At 47.1% G+C, this 23421-nt stretch overlaps 1 protein-coding gene and 1 long non-coding RNA gene across 2 annotated transcripts; one reads left to right on the top strand and one right to left on the bottom strand.

Annotated features, from left to right (window-relative positions):
* The first annotated feature begins 625 nt into the window (after positions 1–625).
* On the top strand, positions 626–15473 carry LOC146202412 (uncharacterized). Its single transcript, XM_084584628.1, has 5 exons — positions 626–753; positions 4820–4881; positions 11005–11082; positions 12787–12813; positions 15119–15473. The coding sequence occupies exons 1-5, from the start codon at positions 678–680 to the stop codon at positions 15173–15175; spliced, it is 300 nt and encodes a 99-aa protein (XP_084440754.1). The 5' UTR covers positions 626–677; the 3' UTR covers positions 15176–15473.
* Positions 5001–7181, bottom strand: LOC146202413 (uncharacterized). The gene is made up of 3 exons (XR_014702135.1): positions 7028–7181; positions 6810–6922; positions 5001–5135 (listed from the first exon to the last, which is right to left on the bottom strand). It is a non-coding gene; the product is annotated as an uncharacterized LOC146202413 (long non-coding RNA).
* Positions 15474–23421: the final 7948 nt, after the last annotated feature.

Raw genomic sequence — 23421 nt, 5'->3', positions numbered from 1 at the left:
ATGAGGACATGCTAATGCTCAGAATTTCTGCAGAATATTGCATATCGTTTCTACCGGAAGAAGACGAAAAAGGACCTTGCTACGAGATTGACTAGGAATACACAACCTGGTACAGCATACGCGACAACGCCCACATTATAGCCTTGCGGCGATGCAGGTCTTTTCTCGGGCCCCGCGCGTGCCGAGTTCGGTACCATGGCACGACCGTCAGGTTGCGGAACAAATGCAGTGCCAGCAGCCTCAATTTAGCTGCAACACATTTGGCAATGCATACTTCCTAGGTAATTTACTAGCAACGCGTGATAAATAACGGGGTTAGCCTCAGACTTCGCGGGCAGGGTCCATTTGCTTTCGAGGTGGTCACGTGTGACGTTAGTGGAAGTTTCCACGGTCGCAACCCGTGCACATCGGAACGCGCGTGGGGCTGAGCCTGTACACAGTAGCACACACTAAACGGAACATCGTGATAAAGGGCGAGCAACCCGAAGGTTACGCCGCTGCTCAACTGGTCTCTTGCTCACCTCGCCCCCACGCCAGTTGACGGCCACACAGTGGCTGTATAAGATCAAGGGTCCGCGCGGTGCAGGCGATCATTTGTAGCCGGGAAATTGAGGCGTGCAGCTGAACTTGTCCAGCGAGAACGCACTGTCCACAGGACCGTCCATCCGGGGCCCACTATGGCGAATGTGATAGTTGTGTGCGCGCTGTCTTTGCTCTTCGTGACAGCCGTGTTTGCTGGCGAATTCCTGTGCGGTGAGTACGACAGCTGATTATGCCAAAGTTCATCTCATTCGGTGCAGCTACAGAGGCGCAGGCGCGCGCTTCTGATGGCCACTGGTGATGTACGCGAAGAATTGCTCCGCGCTGACTCTTCCCTGTGGCCGTCGGGAGCGTGGGGCTGGCGTCGATTGCGCTCACTGCTGAGCACCTGGTTTATAGGAACCCGTTTAATATATCGGTATCAAAGCATACACCTATCTGCGATCTCTACAGTTGGGACAGGAACAAACGGGCAGCCGAATATAGTACCGAATCATACGCCTCGCAGTGGACCCTCTTCAGCACACGTGTAAATACAGAGTCCATGAGATGGGAGGATGAGAGTTTTTCTCGTCTTTAAGAAATTTGTAACGCTAGCCGGGTATAACAGGCCCGGAGCAAAACATATTAGTCAGTATACTTTTGACGAAGTCTGTACGTATATCTATAGAAACACACGTAGAGAAGCTTATAAACTGAATATCAGAAAAAAAACTGAGTGATTGAGTATGATGCATGCGCGGAAGAGGAGAGAGGGGGAGGGGGGATCGAGGGAAGGGGTAATCTTGACTTGTGTTGTACAGAAGAGCCTTGTATTTCCACTTGCATATGTGTGCTGATTCGGAGATCCAGAAAATATTAAGGACTCGCAGCGCCTATCACGCACTGACGCCTGACAGGGACAGGGGACAGTGAAAGTTACTCTGACCGTGTGTTCTGCGTCCTTGTCGGCGTCTCCGCGTACGTACAACCTCGCTCACAAGTTTTCATGTCACAGGCAGGGTTTACCTCCGAGTCGTCCAGTCGGGCACTAAGGGCACGACAGACATTTAAAGAACTTAATAGGGATAGGAACAGGAGCTGTCCTAATCCTCTATGGATTTGGCATTTAAGGCAAAGCCTAAGCCATCATGCACCGCACCACTCAGTGGGAAACCTTCGGATCAGGCCTTTTAAACAAAAACATGCATGCGACAACAAAGCACCTAATCAGTAAGTATAAATTCATGAGACGCCCTGCTATCGCATTCCTCGAAGCAGCCAAATTCCGGGAACGTGTACGCAGTGAGAATTTGTCATAGAGGTTAAAGCGTCCGGTGCCGAGACACGGACAAAAATTGGACACAAGCTTCTCGCGTCTATTGACACAATAGACGCAAAACGCTTGTTGTGTCCAATTTTTGTCCCTGTCCCGGCACAGGTTGCTTCAATCATGCCAAACCAACTTACCCAATGGTGTCATAGAGGGTCACAGCTGCGGCGAGATGTGTTCGTGTCGCACCCTTGGGTTAGAAAAGAAGCCTAGCGTCAATCGGCAGTCCGGGGTTATGCAGCAGGGGTTTTTCAAGAAAGATCCTCGAGATATTCAGGTCTGAATTCAGACTGCACTGTTTGCTGATCTCCAGACTCATAGAGAGTGTGAAATATTTGATCCGGTTTGTACAACATGTGAGAGCCTGAGAAGGGGGGGGGGGGGGGGGGGGGGGGGAGTTGGTATAGAATATGTTTTGCTTGTGCGGCTGTCGCTTTTTAACTTTTGATCAAGTTATGGATTCGAGGCATGTCATTGAAATAAAATTTCGGGACGTTACGTATCCCACGAGCGCTTCAGTTTTCGATACACCTATCCCCACGAGCGGTGATGCTCTTCCTTGTTTGGCGCCTTAACTGTAGTCACTGTCGTAAAATATAAGGGCGGCTTCGCTTTCTCACTCGCCTTACAGCTCGGGCAGACCTCGCACCATCGGACTTTCGTTGTTTCCAAAAACGAAGGCGGTTTTAAAGGGAACGTGCTTCAACTGCGACAAAGGTGTCACCAGTACAAGGCACCGATTGTGCCGTAAAATGCCTCCCTAATTCTTCAGATACTGCATTCACAGCATTTGTGCACTCTTCGCTGGAGAGCGTCACCACTGTCAGAAACCGAAGGGGAGGCATTTCTCGGAAAAAGTACATTCCAAACTATCATTTGAACGTATCTTTCAGGACCATTCTTGTTACCTTTGAACTCCGTTGTTTAATAGAAATAACTTACATCTTAGGAGGCGAAACTTCAAACGAACCCTCCAGTGCTATTGCGTATATAGCGTGAAAGTGCTGTTTCCTGCTTGCTCCGCAACGCAGGTATACGAGCGAACTGTTTAACCCGACTTCGGCGGTTCGTACCGCTGATATAAATATCCTTCCGTCCACTTACATTACCTCGACCGGCAATCAGGGTGGCGGAATCACAACTGGTATCCCAGCAGAGCTTAACCCACCACTTCCCAGAAGCCGAACCCCCCCCTTCAAAGATTACAGGTGCCGACAACAGCGCCGTTGAAAGTCAGCGCTCGTTGTGTCGTCTTCTGATCTTGTGCTCCCGTCCACGTTCCGCGCTGTTACCTCAAGGTGCGTTTAAAGACCCAGACTTTTCTCGGATAACAAAGCTGAGGAGTAGATCTAAGAGTGCACGGCCAAAGCGAAACAATGTGCAATAAAAATTACTCTTGATTGCATTGAACCTATTTAGGTTATATGAAATCACTGTCGTGTGCGTAGCTCTAACAAGAGCAGCGACCAACAGCGATGGTTTGACAAGTATTCGAACCAGATAAATGGACAAAAAGAAATAATTTATTGGAAGGATTTTTTTTTTTTATGAAAGCAAGATACTCGCTGAGGGTGGAGTCAGCTGCGCGTTCCAGTAGGTTTCGTTCCTCAATCGAATGCTCCCTACGCAGAATGGTGCTCGTAAATTGGGCTCAATTCAGCTGCTGGTTGCCTCGCGAGTGTGACTCCTTCTCTCCACTAAGAGCTGACGGCGCAGTTCGGGGTCCCCCCTTTTTTTTACGCGATAGCGTATACAGCTCATTCGCCGCCCAACGTCACCGTTGCCGTAATCCAGAATTGAGAACAACTTGTCCGAAGAAGTACGCACATGATTTCATATCGAAATTGTGACGTAACCGCTCATTCAGCAGCGTTCAGGGTGATGAGATACCCATTTCGCTTCTCATTTAGCATTCATGCAACTGCTAGTCAAATTGTAGGCTAGTTTACCATGGGGATTCCAACCGACGACATGTGCCTCCTCCAACAGTGCGTCGTTCGATGTGAGTGTAGGTGTCCGCCAAGAAACGAGACAGACTTCCCTTCCCCAAAAACCAAGCAAACTAAGTACCTACAACCCTTCGCCAAACTCTTCGCCAGTCTCTCAATGCCAAAAATTTGTGGAATGAAAAAGTTGCGTTTAAGGCGCTATCGCGTCTCCTACATTTTTTTTTTTCCGCAACATGAGCTCCTTCCGGACAGGGAGCACTTCAAGATGCTAGGGACGCCGCATTGGTACCCCGATATTCAGCAGGTCTCGGTGAAGTGGAAATTCGTTGTAAGGAAAAATAAAGTAAACTGTAATAGTGCTTGTTTTCTTACGACAGGATATTTGCATCCTATTCCAAATTATGCTGGCGCGCATAGCAGTGTCTGTCAAACAGTGCTATATATTGCATCCTCGAAAAGGTGTCGTTATTATATAGTATTGCGATGGGCCTTGGTATTTATTTATTCGAGCAAAATCAAACTCTAGCCAACAATGTGGGCGTCATGCTTCGAGCCTGAATTCGTAAGCCTCAAGGGTGACCTGCAAAGCTGATGACGATAAGTTCAAAGGTCTATGAGGTCTTAAATGACCCTTTTTAGCAAGCAAATGCGAACTGTTATTGAAAACTATAAAAAAAAATTAATGAAAGGATATTGAGCTGTGGTGAGATCAGCAAGCTGTTTCAGCAGTACGGCTGTCTGAGCTAATTAGGATGACGCGCACTAAATGATTGTGCTTGCTAGTATTATCTCGTACCGCCGTCTGTGGTAGGATCGTAGGACCGCAATCATCTAGCGCACGCCAACCCGATAGGCCTAGATCGTCCTTATCTATAGTTCGGCAAACGGCTTGTGAAATGGAGTAAAGGTCCTTCAAGCGGGCTCGTTTCCCGCCAAACCTCACATGACTCTCTCTGCATGCCAAATAAGCGCGGAATAAAAATGTTCTCTCTCTCTCTCTCTCTCTCCTTGGGTGCAGGACTAAGCGAAGAGGAGTTGGGCAAGACGCTCGACTGCGTACAGAAGAACGTCAAGGCAGAGGTGAGTGTCGCGGCCCGCGGTTTAGGCTGCATTGTACAGCCGACCCAGGGTGTGTGATAAACTGGGAACCGCGAATAGCAACTTGAACTTTCTGACTTCATTGCGTTTATTCACGTTGAGAGAGCAAGCATACATAACGCGTATAAAGCATGCAAATGCGAGCTATGCAGGATACATTTGTCCCAAACTTGTTCAGAAGCAGGTTCAAGCTCCTGGAAGTTTCTCGAATTGCGCCGTCCCTTAACGTGGCATATCTGAAACAGAATGCCGATTATGAGATCAATGGATATGAAATACTACTTTCCGCGTGCAGTGTGCGCGAATATGTTTTGTTTGCATTTTGTTTCTCTCTACTTGCTGACCTACTTGCTTCATTGACCTACTGCTTCAGGAAAAGCAGCTTTTACTCCCAGACGGCTCAAACGTTCCGGGATGAAGAGAGGACCACTGATGTGCTAAATGCCGCGCGTCCCTTATAGAGTTCCTCCTAGCGTACACTGTGCAAAACTGGTCCAGGGATAGAAGAAAAAAAAAAAAAAAAAGGATTCGTATACAGTGTTGTAAGAGTGTTTGTACGCAGCCGCAGCAGCTCGCGATTCCCCTTACTGCGGGTCACTAAAGCGCGTACAGTGCCAGCAGCCGCGAGCAGCTTGCTAACAGAGAGCGTTACCGAGCGCGTAGAAATTCCAATCAGTTTAGGGGAACCCGCTCTGTTGGAACCAATTTGTAATAATGGGGTAATTAGCAATTAGCATGCACCCCAGGGCAGCAATATAGCTACAAAGGAAAGGTATAAGGCTTTCCGAGAAGTTTCGCAGTTGAATAAGAATTTCTCCTTGTCGAGGGTTCGTATCGGAGCGTACATACGGTTCATGGTTTGTTCGAGTCCATCCAGCTCTTTGGTTAAACTTAAATTTCGCGGCATTTTCTCACTTTCGGGAGACATGGATTTGCTTATCTTGTCCGTTTAAGCTTGTTCTAAAAGTAGTGCTGCAATAACTTTCCTTCACTCGAAGGACGGTTTCTCGACATCTGATGCTTGCCCCCTTCCTTTTTTTCCCTCTAGCCATTATGAGTTTGCTGGAAGTTGTACATTTGAAACGTTCACGATGTTCGGCCATTCAAATGGCAACATTCATCGTCAATTTTCTTTTCGTTTTTTTTTTCTTTTTTTTTTTTTTGCTTTTGGAGCACTTGTTATCTCACTTTCACGTGCTTGCAAACTAGAAAACAAGGGCGAATTCTGACGTTCAGCGTTTAGAGACGTCACAAAACACAGCGATGGCAAGCAAACTGCGCGGGAAAAAGCCAACCGATCAGTGGAGGCGCTGCCCTCTAATGAACCTTTTCCGACTCACTCATTTGCTCTTTGTAATTAGTTGTCATTACCGTTGATATACATAATACGAGTTGCTTGACGGCCGTCTCCGCCAACGTGAGAGAAAGGTGGGGGGGGGGGGGGGGCAATGGCAATGGTAAAAACGAGGAAAAATGAAGCGGGCTAAGACGCCTTAAAATACGGCTCCATGAAGGTTTCTTTTTCGGACCGATTTAGTCCTCGGGCGCTTTATAATGCCTGTCGAACGGTTAGGTACCAGCGATGCAGCAGGAACTGTGGAGCCTTCGTATCAAAGGTTCGCGCTAACCTCATATAGGTACAGCCTCGTCCACTTCTAGCTATAACACGGTCATTGCTTTCAAAGCGTCACTGCGTCCGACTCGGCCACGCAATTTAGCTTAGTGGCAGGCCATGTGAAGCAACACGCCCGGGTCCTTCTGTGCTTGCATCGCTTTGCATCTATATATGCCTACGTCGGGCGCAATGTTGCTTTGAAAGCAGTGACCGTGTTATAGCTAGAAGTGGACGACCCTGTACATAAAGCTCCAGCGTTGTTCAGTCTGGGCATTCGGTTGCCCTCTCAACTTACATTTCCGACTGAAGGCGCCGCCTTCGCACGCATTTCTCTTTGCCATCAATGACTGGATGGTTTTCCTCATTCTTTGGTCTCGAAGTGGTGCTTCCCGTGAGCGATGCTGAACACTGGAATTAGTCGACAACCGTCGAAAAAAAAATAAATACAGGTGTATAAAGTGAGGCTAACAAACAGCCGGCCACAGCACAGGAAACAAAGGGTGATTTCCTTACGCTGCCACACGAAAAATGCTCCTCATTGTCTTCGGTTATCCTTTGTTCCTCGAAAGACAGCGCTGGGGCTCAGCTCTCGTTCAAGGTCGCCTTCTTGCCCGCGTGCGACGGCGGGCCCGGAATGCATTCACGGGCGCATGCTCGAGTCCACAGTGATGACCTGAAAATGTCCGCGGAAAATCGGATCGTTTTCTTCCTTCACGTGGCCTGCTACACGCGCCACTAATAGGCGGCTTGCAGTGGAGATGTGAACAAAGAAGACACACGGGAATTCATTAAACGAAGCGAAGTGGGAAAGTTCCTTCAAGACTGCACGTAAGACAGAGCTTCGCTTTTCTCCTGCTGGAATCATTCTCGCTCATTCCGCTAATTCAACTACTGTTGCTGCAATGTAACTGCTCTGTGCGCGCAGGTTCAACTCACAGCCGTTGAACAAGGGTAGAATGAGAGAGAGAAGAAGGCTACACAGTATGAAAGAGGCGCTGAACAAGGGTAGGCGGGCAAGCTCAGTTCGCAAGTCGAGCTATAGCCGAGCCAACGTTTCGACAAGTGGACTTGTGTTCGTCTGGACCCAGACGAAGACAAGAGTACTTGTATTTCAAAATAACAACACAGATGTAAGACTGTTTTTTTTCCCCGCGAAGGAATATCAGAATAATAATCAGATTCTCAGGCGCATTTCCCAGCGTGTTTCTTAATGTAAAGACAAAGTTAGAATTGCTAAAAGTGCAGAAGTTATGTCGCAGGTTAAGCTGCTGCCAACTTATCCTGCCGCCGAAAAAAGCTAAATTTAAACTGGTACTTTGGCAAGTTAGCATTTTGTTATCAACTAGATGGTTGTGCCTGAGTATTTCTACATATAGCTTTATCGTTGTAAGAAGCTCAAAAGCGTTTGGGACGTACCACGACATTATTTTCTGCATGCCTTGTTTTTTTATACATGCGATACATTTACTTGCCGTAACGAAGCGCTTGAAGCGTGGTCTTTTATGTCACGTCTTGTACTGGCTGACTATGAAAAGGTTTAAGCAAATGCATGGTCGTCACAATACAATACGTGCAACAGCGAACGCAGGTTTAAAATGCGTAATGAAAATGTTCATTACCTCAATTCAGCAGCATTTTTGTTCCAGTTGGTCGTGCTTTTGTTGCTTGTCCTTCACGATGTTGATAATGCAGAGTAACTACCCCTTAACAGGTACATGTACATGTACGCAATCGTCTCAATTTGGCGGCAAATGCATATAAAAACTAAAACGGTGGGATTCCTCAGAGGTGTGTTAGTTGACGTTCTGCTTGTGATTTTAGCGCAGTACAGATTGATTAATCTCCTAGAATGCTTGGGGTAAACGGTTCCTCTGTATATACAGGGTGTCCAAGCTAACTTTAGCCAAGGGTTAAAAAATGAAACATTTGAGATACGCCAGAGAAACCACCTGTGTACAGCTGCCAGCCATCTGGTGCACCATAGGCAATTTTTTGTTTTGCAATCAACTAATTAGTAATTATGTAAAACAGGTATTGGGCTCTGATATGTTCAGCGCCTATTGCTGAAGAGAACGACGACAAGCATGTTCAACGCGTGTGACGGGCAGGAAAGAAAACGACAACGAAGCTCGCTTCGACGCTCGTACGTGTGCTGACACGTCTCACGACTGATCGCAGAACGTCCTATTGACTGCTGACGACGTATCGCCCTGTTCAAGGTCTTCTACAACAAGTGGTGGAGGTGCGATATTGTTCTAATTTACTAACTATTGCCTTTAGATAACAGATGTGATTTGCAGAGTTGGCGAGCATCTTCTAAAACTCCCATCTATTTCCGATAAAGAAAGCCTCACGTGTATCGTTTTTCCAAGCCCTAAGAAAAGCCCGCGAAATACAAAAAAATATCACGTGACTGGCGCATTCGTGCGCCACGATTGTGGTGCTCTCAATCGTGGCCCGAGTGAACGAAATCAGCTGCGGCCGTGACTCGGCAGCCCAGTTCCAGCGGCAGGCTGATATGTTGGCGTTGGTTGCAGCCGGCGCGGTGAGCTCGTTGCGACTTGCATCGTCACGCGCATCGACTGCGTGAAGCGGACGAAAAACCACCGCAGACATATCGGCCTGCCGCTCAACGGGGTCGTGGAGCCAAGGCCGCAGCTGATTTCGTTCACTGAAAGCCAGGTGGAGAGCAGCACAATCGTGGCGCACGAATGCGCCAGTCACGTGATATTTTTTGTATTTCGCAGGCTTTCTTAGGGGCTTGGAAAAACGATACACGTGAGGCTTTCTAAATCGGAAATAGATGCAATGGGGGTTTTAGAAGATGCTTTCCAACTCCGCAATTCATATTTGTTGTCTAAAGGCAATAGTTAGTAAATTAGAAAAATTATCTTAATTACCAATTAGTTAATTGAAAAACACAAAATTGCCTGTGGTGTACCAGATGGCTGGCAGCTATATATACAGGTGGTTTCCCTGGCCTATCTCAAACGTTGCATTTTTTTACCTTTGGCTAAAGTTAGCTTGGACACCCTGTATAGAATGCGGCTGATGCTTTACTACGTCAGTCATAAGAAAAAGAAAGACGAGTCATCCTCTTACCCGCCTTCTCGTGGATCGCATTTGCAGGACTAAAGGGAGTGAGGAGAGTATACCCAAAAGATATCGAGCTAGCTAGCCGCGCCGAAACTCGTGCAGATTTGCCGCTAGAGGGACACGCGCAGAACGCTGAGAAATAAAGAGCATTAAGCAATAGGTGAAAAACACAGAAGGTAAAAATTGGATAAATTCGATGGAAAAGAAACAGTGTGGAATTATAGCGAAAGTGAAAAATGCAGATCAGGAAGGAAGCTTTCTTTGATAACTCAAGAGGCAGTTCTCTACTTTTTGAAGCTAGATCAGGGTGCCTTAGAACACGCAGCTACAAAAAGAAATTTAACAATGGAGATGACGCATGTGCTGTATGTGGAAACTCCAGTGAAACAATTGACCATATTATACTGGAATGTAATGGTGTCCATCCGGAAGTTGATGCAGGCGCAATCACTGTTCCTGAAGCTCTGGGGTTTAGAGATACCAGTGGCCGGGTGAATAAACCGGCGGTGGAAACTAGCAAAAAACGACTGGAAGATTGGTGGCTTAAAAGCAGAGAAGTGAAATAATGTTAGTAATGTAGAAACAAAAAATTAATAAATAGAATGATGGTTTATAGTTAACCATTCTAAATCAATAATTAAGATATAGGGAGAAACGTGAGCATGATAGCTGCTGCTACCGCCCCGTTTCAACGGGGACGCTCCTATATTCCATCCATCCATCCCATCCAGGTGCCCGACTCAGGTATTGTGCGGTGCATAATTACCGGGCACTGGTTTCTACGCATGGTTTACAATACTGAGCCTGGAATAGTCACGAAGTGAGCATATAATGCGTAAAGGAGAGCACAGTAGACTGGTTCGGTACATTCGCCGCCAGGCATACGCAATAACGTTATTGCATAATTAACGGCCTAATGGTGAGTTGCGTGCCGAAGCATTACTGTTGACCGTGATGGCCTCCGTACCGTGATGGCTCCGCATCGCTTTGGACCCTGTAACGCTGAACACGCACTACACGAGCTATTTCTTTTTGTATTTCGGCTGCATCGAAATACGGTCATCAGGTTGATACCGAAGCACCAAACTGGCGCTCAGCTGCCGAACGCTTGGGCCACCGCGAAAATCATAGTCATAATTATGTCATGTTACGTATTTTTTGTCTCTCTTTTTTACCCGCGCCTGATAGGGAAGTCGCAAATTCATGCATTATGTATAGCAGGTGTAGGACGACGCAGAGATAGCTTGCTCCCACACCCGAGCATCATGCATTTTAAAGCAGGCCGAAGCGGGGCTTATCAAGAGTTTCTCAAGAAATAGCGTCTGTTATTGCACGCGTTTCAGAAATACTGCCCTTGAGGGATGTCTATAATCCGTGCTTCCCGACTGTTTCAGGTGGCGGACTTCATGGCGAGGCTGCCGTCCAAAGGAGGAGCATTCATCCGCAAAGTGTGCAACAACGGCGGCAACCTTGTGAGTGACCGCGCCCCTTTCTCGAGCTTCGCGTCTCTGTTTCGCCTCTTGTGCTTTGCTTTCCCGGTTTCCGTCGAGCACGCTGTTAGTGTACACACTGTCTACTTATAATGAGCCTACGCGATTAGGTAGGCGAGCGGTTCGCGGAATGCAAGCGGGGAAACCTGGTCGCGCGCGAAAGTCGCACGCTTAATTAGGGCTCTCCGCTACCCGCACCCGTTGCCGCACAAGGAAGAAGACACCTGCGAACGGAGGCGAAGAAAAGAAACTTCGCGATTTGAAGGGGGGGGGGGGGGGGGGGGTGTCAGTGCTGACAAGAATCGCGATTATCGCGGGTAAGCTAAGCCGACCGCTTGCGTGCCAGCGGAGTGCGGCGCTACTGTGGGAAGCCACAGCGATATACAGGACGTTCCAGCTAATTAACTTTAGTCAATGGTTAAGAAATAAAACATTTGAGGTAAGTCAGGCAAACTGTTTGCATACAGCTGCCAGCCGTCTTGCAAATCAGGGGCAATTCGTGTTTTGTTATTAAATTATAAGTAATTAGGATAATTTTCTAAATTACAAAATGTTGACTGAAGGCAATAAACGTGATTTGCACTTTCGGAAACTCCCATTCTATTTATTTGCGATAAAGAAAGCTTCACATGTATCGTTTTTCCGAGCTCCAAACAAAGCCCGCGAAATACAAAAACCATCACGTGACAAGAGCACTCGCGCGAGACATGATTGTGCTGCTCTCAACCATGGTTTGAGTGAACGAAATCGGTTGCGGCCGTGACTCGACGGCCCCGTTCCAGCGGTAGGCTGATACGAAGGCGATGGTTGCAGCTAGTTCGCCGTGCTCGCTGCAACTTGCTCCGTCATATTAAATATTCTAGAACGCTATATAGTCACACGCGCCGACCGACTAGCTCACGCTGGTGAAGAAACCACAGCAGACGTATCGGCCTGCCGCTGCAACGCGGCTGTGCTGCCACGGCCGCAACTGGATTCGTTCTCTCAAGCCGCAGTGGAAAGCAGCACAACCGCACAACTGTGGCGCGCGAATGCACTAGTCACGTGATTTTTTTTTTTTTTTTTGTACTTCGGGCTTTCTTTGGAGTTGGAAAAAAGATGCACGTGATGTTTTCTTTATCGCAAATAAATGTATTGGGGGTTTCTGAAAGTGCTGTCTAATTTGCCAGTCACATTTATTGTATAAAGTGAATATTTAGCAATTCAGAAAATTATCCTAATTATTAATTAATTAATTGGAAAGCGAAAAATTGCTAGCGGCGCGCAAGATGGATAGCCGCTCAATGACGCCATGCAACTGCTTTCGCTGGCCTTCCTCATGTGTTATATTTTTTAACCGTTGGCTAAAGTTAGCAGAGACACGCTGTATATGCAGCGAGATGAGGCCTTCGTGTTGGTGGACGCGTAATGTGTAGGAAGCACTTTTTTTTTTTTTTTGAAAAATGTAAATCGTGAACTCTCTGGTTCATTCTGAGCGTCAGAGTGAAGCGCTCGGAGCCGGCCTTCGGGAAGCTGCCTGCAGCTTCTTTGTTCATGTCCCTCTTTAAATGTTCCCGCTTTTGCGGTCCGCTTTGTTGTACAGTATCTCCTAATTCTATAATCTATGATGTTAGTGAACAGCGTACTGCAAAATTATTGTTTCAGACCACGTATTGATGCCTGTACTTTTTTGTTCTGCCTTTGCAGAAGGAACTGCTGCCATTCCTGCACACGGTAAGATAATAATACTCTGCAAAATAATAGTTTCTTTTCTTTTCTGGAGCGGACACCCGACCATGCATAGCGGCTGCATAGCTGAGATGCTAACAGCGCCGAGATAAATCGGGATGTCGGAGAAAACGTGCTGGCGTGATTAAGGCATGCATGGTTTATAGGTTTGTAACACGTATACAGCTCCTTACCTGTCGCGTGCACGTGCCAGCACTTGCAAGGCATAAGCAGGAAATCGATAAAAGCACGTACGAGGGATCAGATATCCGAGAGTATGCAAAAAGCACTCAGTTATTGGTATTCGTTGTGGTAACGTGTGACCGCTTGCCAAGTCATTTTCGTCGGCATGTCTTTAAGGTCCAGAAAATAAAAGAAAAAAAAAAACTATTCATGAAGGCCGGATCGCACAAGACGGAAGCTGTTTAACTCCAGGAAATTCGTGACAATTTGTATTCCTTTTTTTCTCTCTTTTTTTCTTTTTGTAAGGATAAGATTTCGCAAGTTTGAACGAGCAGCGAGTGTCGAAAGAGGACTCTGTGTGGATATGTTTTACAGAAGCTTTCGCTCGAAGCCGAAACTATCTTGACGATAAAACCGCTTTGTTACGTCTGCAACATAAAAGATAAGAGCCTGAAATGTGAAGATTCATTGCGATCAACTTGCAGGCTACACTGAAATTTTAGCGAACGAGTGAATCGCTGATGCCCAGCTTATTCCGGGCTCAGCAAGGACTTCCTTATGCGAAGCCCGAATTTAATTCTGCTTCTATGCAATGCGCACTTTCTTATGAGTAAGTACATCGCTCATTGTTACACTTGGTGCGGCAACGTTGTCAACGTCTGTTATTGGTCGAAAGAGCCCTTGACCCTTTTATCTATACGTGTTTAGTCGAGCGAAAGAACAAGTTTGTGACGTCATTTTCTTGAACCATTATACATAAGTTGCCTTGTGTGTGTTGTAAGTTGTTCTGCACAGAGGTGCCTAAAGCATTGTGTAACCTGGGCTGTTGGCGCAAGCCTGTCAAGTGTTTCGCACTGACCATGAGGTGAAGGGCAGAAACGCGACCGGACATGTTACATCCTAGTCAGTCTGTGCGGCCAGATAACAGCGCCAAGACACATAATATGCCCGGGCGGCCTTGCAATAGAGACTGTGTCTACGTTTAACATAAAAGTGTTTTAGGCCCGAACAAGTACGAACAATCACTATAGATCGCTCATACGTGATGGGGCCAGACAACTGGCCACGTGATGAACAAGTTCTTAAGCTCCATGTTTTCACCAGCAGCGCTGATATTTTTCATTAACAGATTTATTGTTTAAATTTTTATTTCCCCTACGGCTTTCATCTTCTTCGGTTACAGTTTTTTAATCCACTAGTTCCCCCCCCCCCCCCCCCCCCCCCCCCCCCATTCCCTTCCCAATTCATTTCGCTGGGCTCTGTTTGACTTCGCGCTGCCTACCCGTGGATGATTTTGAAGTCTATGTCGGAGAAATGTTCTGCAAGACAACTAAAAGCCAAACAAGACCCCACTGCAATTTTCGTCTCGTCGTTTAGAAGCGATGAGGATGAAAACATTCTATATTGATTTTAAGATTTGTGGGCAGTTGAAAACTTGGTGATACTACAAACATGAAAACCACTTGTGTCCACGTCGGCTAAAATTGCTAGCGCACCAAATTTGCATTGACCTAATCACACTAAATTGTTCTTTTTTCCTTTTTTTTTTTTTAAATAAGCACCATAGTTGCGTTTCTTTTCCCCCTTGCATGTGACGCTTGTGTTCTCTTACGACTGTTTCACTTCAGGTTAACGTGCTTATTCGGGCTAGTCATTCAGCTGGGAGGTGCAGAACTACGGCAGACACATGGAAGACACTCGTGTCTTCCTTCGCTTTATCCCTCCTGGCTTTTGGCGCTGCAAGGAGCTGCGTTTTTTTTTTTTTTGCATTATTCGTTTGCTCTCTTTTGTTGTTGTTGTTGTTGTCGTTGCACAGCACAAAAAAAACGGCTGTGTTGAAACGCCCATGCGAGTTTGCCTTTAATCCATTGCTTGCGCACTGACGAATGCACAAAACAAATTAGTAGAGGCAGTATTTAAGTGGGGGGGGGGGGGGGGGGGGCGTTGAATGGCGGCTGGGACGGATGGAGGTCCCACCGGACTCAGGTGCCTAATGCAACAGCGAATCAAACTGGGGGCACCAAGCACGTGATGTTTATATGTGTATAATCCCCGTATACTCCGCACTTCTGAGGCACCTTCGTTAACTAACTTTATTCCCGTTATTTCTTTTTCCCTCTATTTACAGCCCGACTACCTGGAAGAGTGGAAGAAGGCTAGCAAAACCTGCGGTTTCTCGACGTAGTTCGCAAATCCTCATCCGATGGCAGTCCGGGAAATCTTTCTGAACCGATTGTCTCTGGAACCTGCTCTCGGCCATTTTAATGTTTGCGGCCGTGATGTGGTCGCTGCAGCCAGTTACAAAGACGTCAGAAAACAATTGCAGCGCCTAGAGGACAAGAGCACGGTTTTCCGCAACGAGTGCTCGGAGACATCTAGCCCAGGATGTGATTGCCTTTCCCAGACATCGCCACCAAATGCATTCCCTCGTACCGAGTGAGACGTCATAAAAAGTAGAAGTAAAGAAATAATAAACTCAAACAAGTCACGAATTCATGTTGACTGGTTCTTCCTAGTGCGGTAATGAGGTCCGAAGTGACCTTGTGTTAAATAACAATCGTCGAGTTCACGTCACACGAGAGGGAATTCCGCACGTTCTCGGTCTAGCTCTTTAGGATGACAGCTCCTCGACAGAGCATTTACGTGCGTCACCGTAGCTCTGTTCCCACGGGGCATCGCAGGCCTCTCTGCTGTTCACGTAATAGGAAAAACGATGCAGCTCAGTCACCATGCGAGCACTGAACATCTAGGAGCAGCACACGGCTTCGGCCATGTAAGCAGGAAGGGGTGGCCGAAATGGTCTTATACTTGGAGGTGCCCGAACAAAAAAAGAACAACTTTAATAAATATTCTTCTCACTCTATCCTTTAACGAGACTAAAGGTGACTGCAGAAGCATGGTATGCCATTAGAGCTGGTGTCTCCATAGCAGTCTAATCATCTCGTTTCCTGCGGCCTGCTCTTATTTCAAGCGGTCGTCTTTGATGCGTCCTCTCTCTCTCCTCTCCCTCTGTCTACACACACACACACACACACACACACACACACACACACACACACACACACACACACACACACACACACACACACACACACACACACACACACACACACACACACGCGCGCACGCACACACACACACACACACACACACACACACACACACACACACACACACACACACACACACACACACACACACACACACACACACGCGCGCGCACACACGCACACACACACACACGCACGCACGCACACACACACACACGCGCACACACACACGCACGCGCGCTCACACACACATACACACACACACACACACACACACACACACACACACACACACACACACACACACACACACACACACACACACACACACACACACACACACACACGCACAAAGGAAGCCAACAGCCACTGACGCCAAGGAAAACAGATTTTTTGGTGGTGGCTATGTGGATAATTGTTAAGAAAGTGGAACAAAGAAATAGAACAACTACATGCCGCCGGTGGGATCTGCAATATGTGTGTGTCTATGTGCGAGGGGGGGGGGGGGTGCGTTAGTGCGCACACGCGATCTTAGAAGACGGTGTCATTTACGTTTGTTAAAACTTATAAGTCTGGTTTTTCACATGTGGCATAAAACAACCTAACACAGCACATATACTTAAAAGGTACATGCTGATACATTAGGCATTCCAAGTTAGATTTAAATATCTCCTAACGGGAACCATCCCAACTGCCGCAAGTTAAAATCTGGAAGAAACAAGGAAAATGCAATATTTATTGACGCATTAAGGGAAAAAAAACTTATACGACGCGATCTAAATATGTATAGGGTGGATATCGCACATTGCCAAAAAACAAAACAGCAATTGCCTATTCCCGCGTATGATCAAAGCGTCACGAATGAGGGCAAAAATTTTGCTGTTCTGCGAAGCATCTTGCTGAGTGGGCCTTCGGATAAGCAGAGCTTGCATACAGATGCTTTGGTATGATCCCTGTGGCATTGTGCGTAATAATAAGATGCGTGAATGGGTTACGAGAACTTAGCAGAGCCACCAGAAGAAGTCACGTACACATCTAAGAACGCTCAGGTAAGACGTGGCCGCAGGCATGGCTGGGGGACGTATTTATCGCAGACTTTATCTTCTTATCCGATTACCTGCTTAAGCTCTGAAGTAATTCACCTGCCTTAGTAGTGAGCTCAATTTACCATGAATTATCGAGGCGGCTTCGATGAGGCGGAATCATTGTTTGGGAAAGTTACAGTAAACTAAATTAGCACTGCCAACGGACCTGTAAAAGATAAATTCTGTGCCCTGCAGAGGATCCGTGTATGTTTTAGGATCCGTTCTGGCTGCGTGACATGACTGCAAATTCTAGGACGCACTAACTGATCTCACGCATGCCCCCCCTTCTTCCCCCAAATGCTCCAGTGGGAGTCACGTTGCTTGCATCCTGGAGCAACCACTCAGTGAGCACGAAAGGGAAATAAAATAACGTGAATAATTCGAACCATTAGAGGGTCAAGAATGACTACGCAAGCGCATCCCCGCGTTTGACGGAGAAACCAAACTTTGACGCCGGATGAGGTCAGTAATAATGAGCTTGCAACAACCAAGCTTCTGCCGTCTTTGAACAAAATAAAATTAAACGCACGAAGAGTACGCCGAACCTATATTTTCCGAAATTCAGCTTTTCCGCAAACTATTTGCGCGACAAAAGGAAATGTGGGAGAAGCTGAGCTGATTTGCGATATAGACAGAAGTTTCGCTGTCGTCCTGTTATCTTTAAGCATGTGTGAGGTGGCGCCTGAGCTCTAAAGGAGCGTGAGGAATTTGTTAATGCGGTAACCATCGCATGGTTGTGTTTTGTTTTCAGTCCTCATCCACTGGCCCTCTCATTCGCATGCATCGCAGCGATAAGTAGGTCCACTCACCCTCTTCCTCTGCTTCGGTAGAAGCCGCGATTGGGCGAAGGAGGAAAATTGGGTCTCTATAGCCCCGACTTACGGCTCCTTGCAAGCGCGAATAATTGAAAACGAGGTCGCGGCAGAAAAGTTCCCCGCACTTGTGCACCGTGCATGAAAACGAACGCGGCTGTCATTAAAGCTGTCGCAACGATGCGTAACTGCGGTCCGCAGCCCGCCCGCAGTATCATGGACGGAGACAGCGATACGGAGGAGGCGCACGCACCTTGTAATTCTGGAAGCGTGCGGCGTGCCGTTTGCTCCAGTGGCGTTGCCTTTACGAAAGCAAGGCGAAATAACGTTTTTTGTTTTTTCTCGGAAACTAACGGGCGTTCTTTTCTTTGTTTTGGTTCGTTCCTTTATTTCTCATTCTCTTCGCAACTTTACGCCATTCCCGGGAAGTTCAGTTGCACGACGCATTCACTTTCCGCTCTGCGCATCAGCACTCCAGCAGCTAATACTTCGACCTACAATAAATATTTCCAAGACCATGAGTTACGAATAAGTGTTACACCATAGCCAACCTATATTTTCCTGCAGTCTGGGTTAACGAACCACATGAGGTGAACTATTCCTTGTGTTATCACTAAGTCGCTCCACACACGGCACTGGAGCTTATTACGCAGCGTATAGCGGCTGCAAGACTCATCGAACACCAGTCATTGCTCTGAACCGATTTCTTCAAGGTTGTAGTCAGGAACAGGCCCATAAATTCTGTAAAAGCGTTTTCTTAGTGGGAAGCTGTTTATGAACGCGATATATATAAATATATATATACCGGGTGTCCCAGCTAACTTGAACCAAGGGTTACAAAATAATATATTTGAGGTAGGTCAGTGAAACCAATTGCATACAACTGCCAGCCCGTTTGCGCACTACAGGCAATTTTTTGTTTTGCATTTACTTAATTAGCTAATTATGTTAATTTCTCTAATTTATTAAATATCGACTTTAGACCAAAAATGTGAATTGGAAAGTTGTAGAGCACCTTCACAAACCCCCATTCCATTAATTGCGATAAAGAAAGTCTCAAGTGTATCTTTTTTTCCGGGCTCAGAAGAAAGCCCGCGAAATACAAATAATACCACGTGACTAGCGCATTTGTGCGCCGCGATTGTGGTGCTCTCAGTCGTGGTTTGAGCGAACGAAATGAGCTGCGGCCGTGACCCGATGGTCCCGTTGCAGCGGCAGGCAGAAATGTTGGCGATGGTTCGAGCGAGCTCGAGCTGGCCCGTCGCCACCGCGATTTTGGCCAGGCCTGCGCACCGCAGCAGCCTACATCACGACAGGCGGTTGGCGATAAAGAACCGGCAAATGAAGGTGCAGCGCTAATTTTAGTCGAGTCACATGAGTCACATCTCGCCCCTTTACCCAAGCCTGTATGCGCAGATTCAGTGGCTGATACGTTATCGCTCATTCGTTTGTCGTGACGTTCGCTGATGGGAGAGAAGGAGGCCTTGTTAGAATGTCGGTGGTGTCGGCTCGCCGCTCTCACTGCTACTGCACCGTCACGTGGGCCGGCTGTCTAACGCGGGCGAAGAAGCCATCGCAGGCATATCGGCCTGCCGCTTTAACGGGGCCAAGAAGACACGGCCGCAGCTGATTTCGTTCGCTCAAACCTCGACTGAGAGCACCACAATCGCCGGCGCACAAATGCACTAGTCACGTGGTATTATTTGTATTTCACGGGCTTTCTTCTGAGCCCGGAAAAAAAGCTACACGTGAGACTTTCTTTATCGCAATTAATGAAATGGGGGTTTCTGAAGGTGCTCTACAACTTTCCAATTTGCATGTTTGGTCTAAAGTCGATATTTAATAAATTAGATAAATTAACATAATTAGCTAATTAAGTAATTGCAAAACAAAAAATTGCCTGTAGTGCGCAAGGAGGCTCGCAGTTGAATGCAATTGGTTTCACTGACCTACCTCAAATATATTATTTTGTACCCCTTGGTTCACGTTAGCTGGGACAACCGGTATATATATATATATATATATATATATATATATATATATATATATATATATATATATATATATATATATATATATATATATATATATATATATATATATATATATATATACACACACACGCGCGTGTGCGTGTGTGTGTGTGTGTGCGCGCGTGTGCGTGGGCGTGCGCATATATTGCCTACCGTTAGATTGCACCCTAGCGCAAGGTTGTTCGGGTCGTATCAGATAAAAAGGCCAATAGTACTTATCTCCCAAAGAACAAAGTTGTTTTGGCCTCCTGAGAGTAGAAAAATTCGAGGTCACTTTGGCGACTAAAGTGATGAAAGGCGAAAGCCTGAGTGCTGCATTCTGCTACGCGACTATTGCGCATGTAGCAAAGAATGCGACTTGGAGTACAGCGACCGACTACTCTTTCAGATTCTGCGAGTGCATTTATTCAGTGGATTCTGCTTGACAGTGACGAGATCGCGCTCCTTGTATCTTCTTCTACGTTTACTGTTGTGTGGTTAATTTCACCGGGTGCGCGACATTAATTAGTAATTAAGTAAGCAATTACACAACTGTAACTAATTATTAATTGTGAACTAATTAGGCATTGTTTAGGAACTATTAATTAATTTATTAGACATTAACTAGTAATCCGTAATTAGGTAATTATTAATTCACTAGTAATTCGTAACTAATTGGTTAAATTATTGATCAGTGATTGGCATATGGCCATATAAGGCACGCATTCACGCATACTGTGGTGGGGCTCCGTGATTGGTCGAGACCTCCATGACGTCATCCCGTCTCGACTAATCAGAGCCGCCGTAATAACGTGGCAGTTTTGCTAACGACAACCATGAGGCAATAAAGGCTTTCGCCTTAATAAATGAATAACGGAAAGCTTTTTTAAAGACCCATAGCCAGGGTAACGAGCTCGGGGAGACTCTTCTGATATCCCATGGGAAGTATACAGCGGGTTGGGAGGAGATGTAGAAAATGGGTAGCTGGCTGTTAGGGGGTGGATTTTGGGAAACGCGGTGGGACTGAGGACGGAAAAAAAAATTATATGTGATCAGCCAGATCCTTCTTGGCTTCTTTTCCACGCCTGTCTGGCGAAGACAGGGAGAGCACCAAGGCTTTTTTGGTGAGAGTCGGTTCACGAGACGTCGTCCAACCACCGCACGCACCCGAGCCCTGACGTCAGAGACTGGAAAACCGACTGTGAGGGTGGTGGTCTGGGACCCCTAGCTTCCTCCCGACAGCAAGCAGTTCCATAGCCAATGCCAGTCCCGGGTACGGGTTGCCGGTTCTTTCCACACTGGGAGGGTTTTTGCTCCCGGCGGTAGTAATACGCCGACGCACTTTTCGCGGGTTCTGCACACCGGGAGTTATGTGGACGGTTCTGCCTCAAGCACAATTGACCGCCTGCCCCTAGAACCCTAATCTACTGCTTCCCCACGGAAGATCGTCCGCGCGTACCACCAACCATCCTGCATATATTTTTGCATCCCTAAGCTTGCTCCACACTTACCAAGAAGGAAGCGTTCAGGGTTGGGCTGACCGGGACTTAAGGTGAGATGCCCAGCCGGTTCTCTGCAATATCGGCGTTTTTCCCTTTGGGGACTGCTCTGCCTCCCTTCCGCAACGCCCCACGACGACCGTTATAGTCGCACAGTTGATCTGTTGGGCCACTTCCGCGAGGAGTGTTCTGAGCCAGTTACCATTTTTATATCCCCCAGCGAGGACCTTGGCCAGAAACCACCGCGTCGGTAGCCGTGATGCGGGCCCCGCGAGGAAGGAGATCGCATATAAAAACATTTTGACATAATTCGCATCCTTCCGTGCCGGTTTTCCATGTTTCCAACCCGAGTATGCACTCAAGCCTGTCTTCGCTCGTGCATCGGATCTCACGGGTGCAGTCGACGTCCACAGATGCGTGGGAGTCGCTGCAGTTTTCGATGGGACCCACAATCTCAGAGAATGGGCTCCGGCCATTAAACCGCGGCCGCGGAAGCCACGATCGAACTCGGGGCCACCGGCTCAGTAATCGAGTGCCCGAACCACTGAGCCACAATGGCAGGGCTCGGTATATATGCGACCTGTGAACTACATTCCGGCCGGTTCACGGGATTTCTCGATATGTACTGCTTGCATTGAGTGAGACAGTGCGATAACATCGTTAAGACCTTCTCATGGGCTTTCAATGGTAGCTATAAACGTCGCGACAATTTCTTCCTCTAGAAGCATGCAGATGGAGTTTCGCTTACTTGTTTATAAGCCACCTTGTTATGTTTCAAATTGGCATACCGCCCGTTTATGGTAGCTGCGCAAACTAAAGAGGCGACTAAGTGCCGCTTTGCATTTTTATTATTTACACCGTTTTTCATGGCCACGAAGAAGCTCGGTGGGGCTGTCTTAAGAAGGCAAAGTGCCGACTTTTTCTTTTTTCTCACTACGCGTTTTTCCTTCAATGACCAATACGACCAGTCCAGAATGCGCCAGAAAAAGTTTAGGTTGAGTTTATCCTCTGCGCACTTGGTTGTGTCAGTAAACTTACCCCAAGCTGACTTGGCAAGAAGTGCGCGAAAGAGCGGCTCCAGTGGGTGCATGATCAACCTGCCGCCAAAGCGTTCGTTTTCAGGCTACACACGTAGAAGTTTTTTACCAAAACAAAGCTGCGTAGAAGCGATATGTGTGTGGCATTGGCATATGGTCTCGGGACTGCCGCTTGCATAATAAGCCAGAAGCCATCAACCACTGGTTTGACCCACACCTTCGTTCCATGCTCACCTGGGATACTCCGCTGATTTTCTTCTGTTTTGCAGCGAGACCAATGTTTCATGTGGTTGGGTCGACAGAATTGCTGCATCTTGCATGCAGCAATGGCACGAGTCAATGGCCGCGACCTGCTAGTTTTCACTCTGTTCTGTTATAACGTAGAAAGGTGAGCAAGAATGAGCCCACGATTGTGGCATTCAGAGTTTATTTGTATACTGTGAAATCGTAAAAACAAAAAAATTAAGCGCGAGGCTTCTGGTCAAAATACCCACCCGACGACTTATACGGGTAAGTACTTCGACTGGGAAAAAAATTACTTCGTAAATTTACCCTAGCATGCTCTGCGCCGATAGCCTTGGGAAATGAATACAAAACAAGCATTCACGGCTCTTCCGAATGCCAAGTTGGCTGAGTCATCGTCTCACAAGACCGGGCAGAGTGCCTCGATACCCAAGGTCCCCTTGTGCCGGATCCTTTGTAATGTGTCATGAAGACCAGTTCCTCCTCGTGTGAACGCAACGGCATGCATGGAAAAAATGCGTCGCCATTCAGGGTACTGCGCTCAGTCTAGCGGGCACCTCGACACACATGAGACCGCACCAAACATCGGAGAGCTGCGACGTCACAGCTCTGCACCGTGCAGCCTGGTCCTTCGGCCCACAAGTGGATTTTTGAAGGCCATAATACTGCGGTTATTCTTTTTTTTTCTTTTTT

This window comes from Amblyomma maculatum, chromosome 1, assembly GCF_055883805.1.
Source record: "Amblyomma maculatum isolate TAMU_Amacu chromosome 1, ASM5588380v1, whole genome shotgun sequence".
NCBI lineage: Eukaryota > Metazoa > Arthropoda > Arachnida > Ixodida > Ixodidae > Amblyomma > Amblyomma maculatum.
Note: the sequence above shows the minus strand (reverse complement) of the source record. Positions and strands in the feature narration are given on the sequence as shown.

What these genes read in the sequence shown, in the direction of transcription:
- LOC146202412 (XM_084584628.1), top strand. Translation starts at nt 678, where the DNA reads ATGGCGAATGTGATAGTTGTGTGCGCGCTGTCTTTGCTCTTCGTGACA. An exon ending in TGCTGGCGAATTCCTGTGCG is followed by an intron (nt 754 to 4,819) that starts GTGAGTACGACA and finishes CCTTGGGTGCAG; the next exon opens with GACTAAGCGAAGAGGAGTTG. An exon ending in GCAACAACGGCGGCAACCTT is followed by an intron (nt 11,083 to 12,786) that starts GTGAGTGACCGC and finishes CTGCCTTTGCAG; the next exon opens with AAGGAACTGCTGCCATTCCT.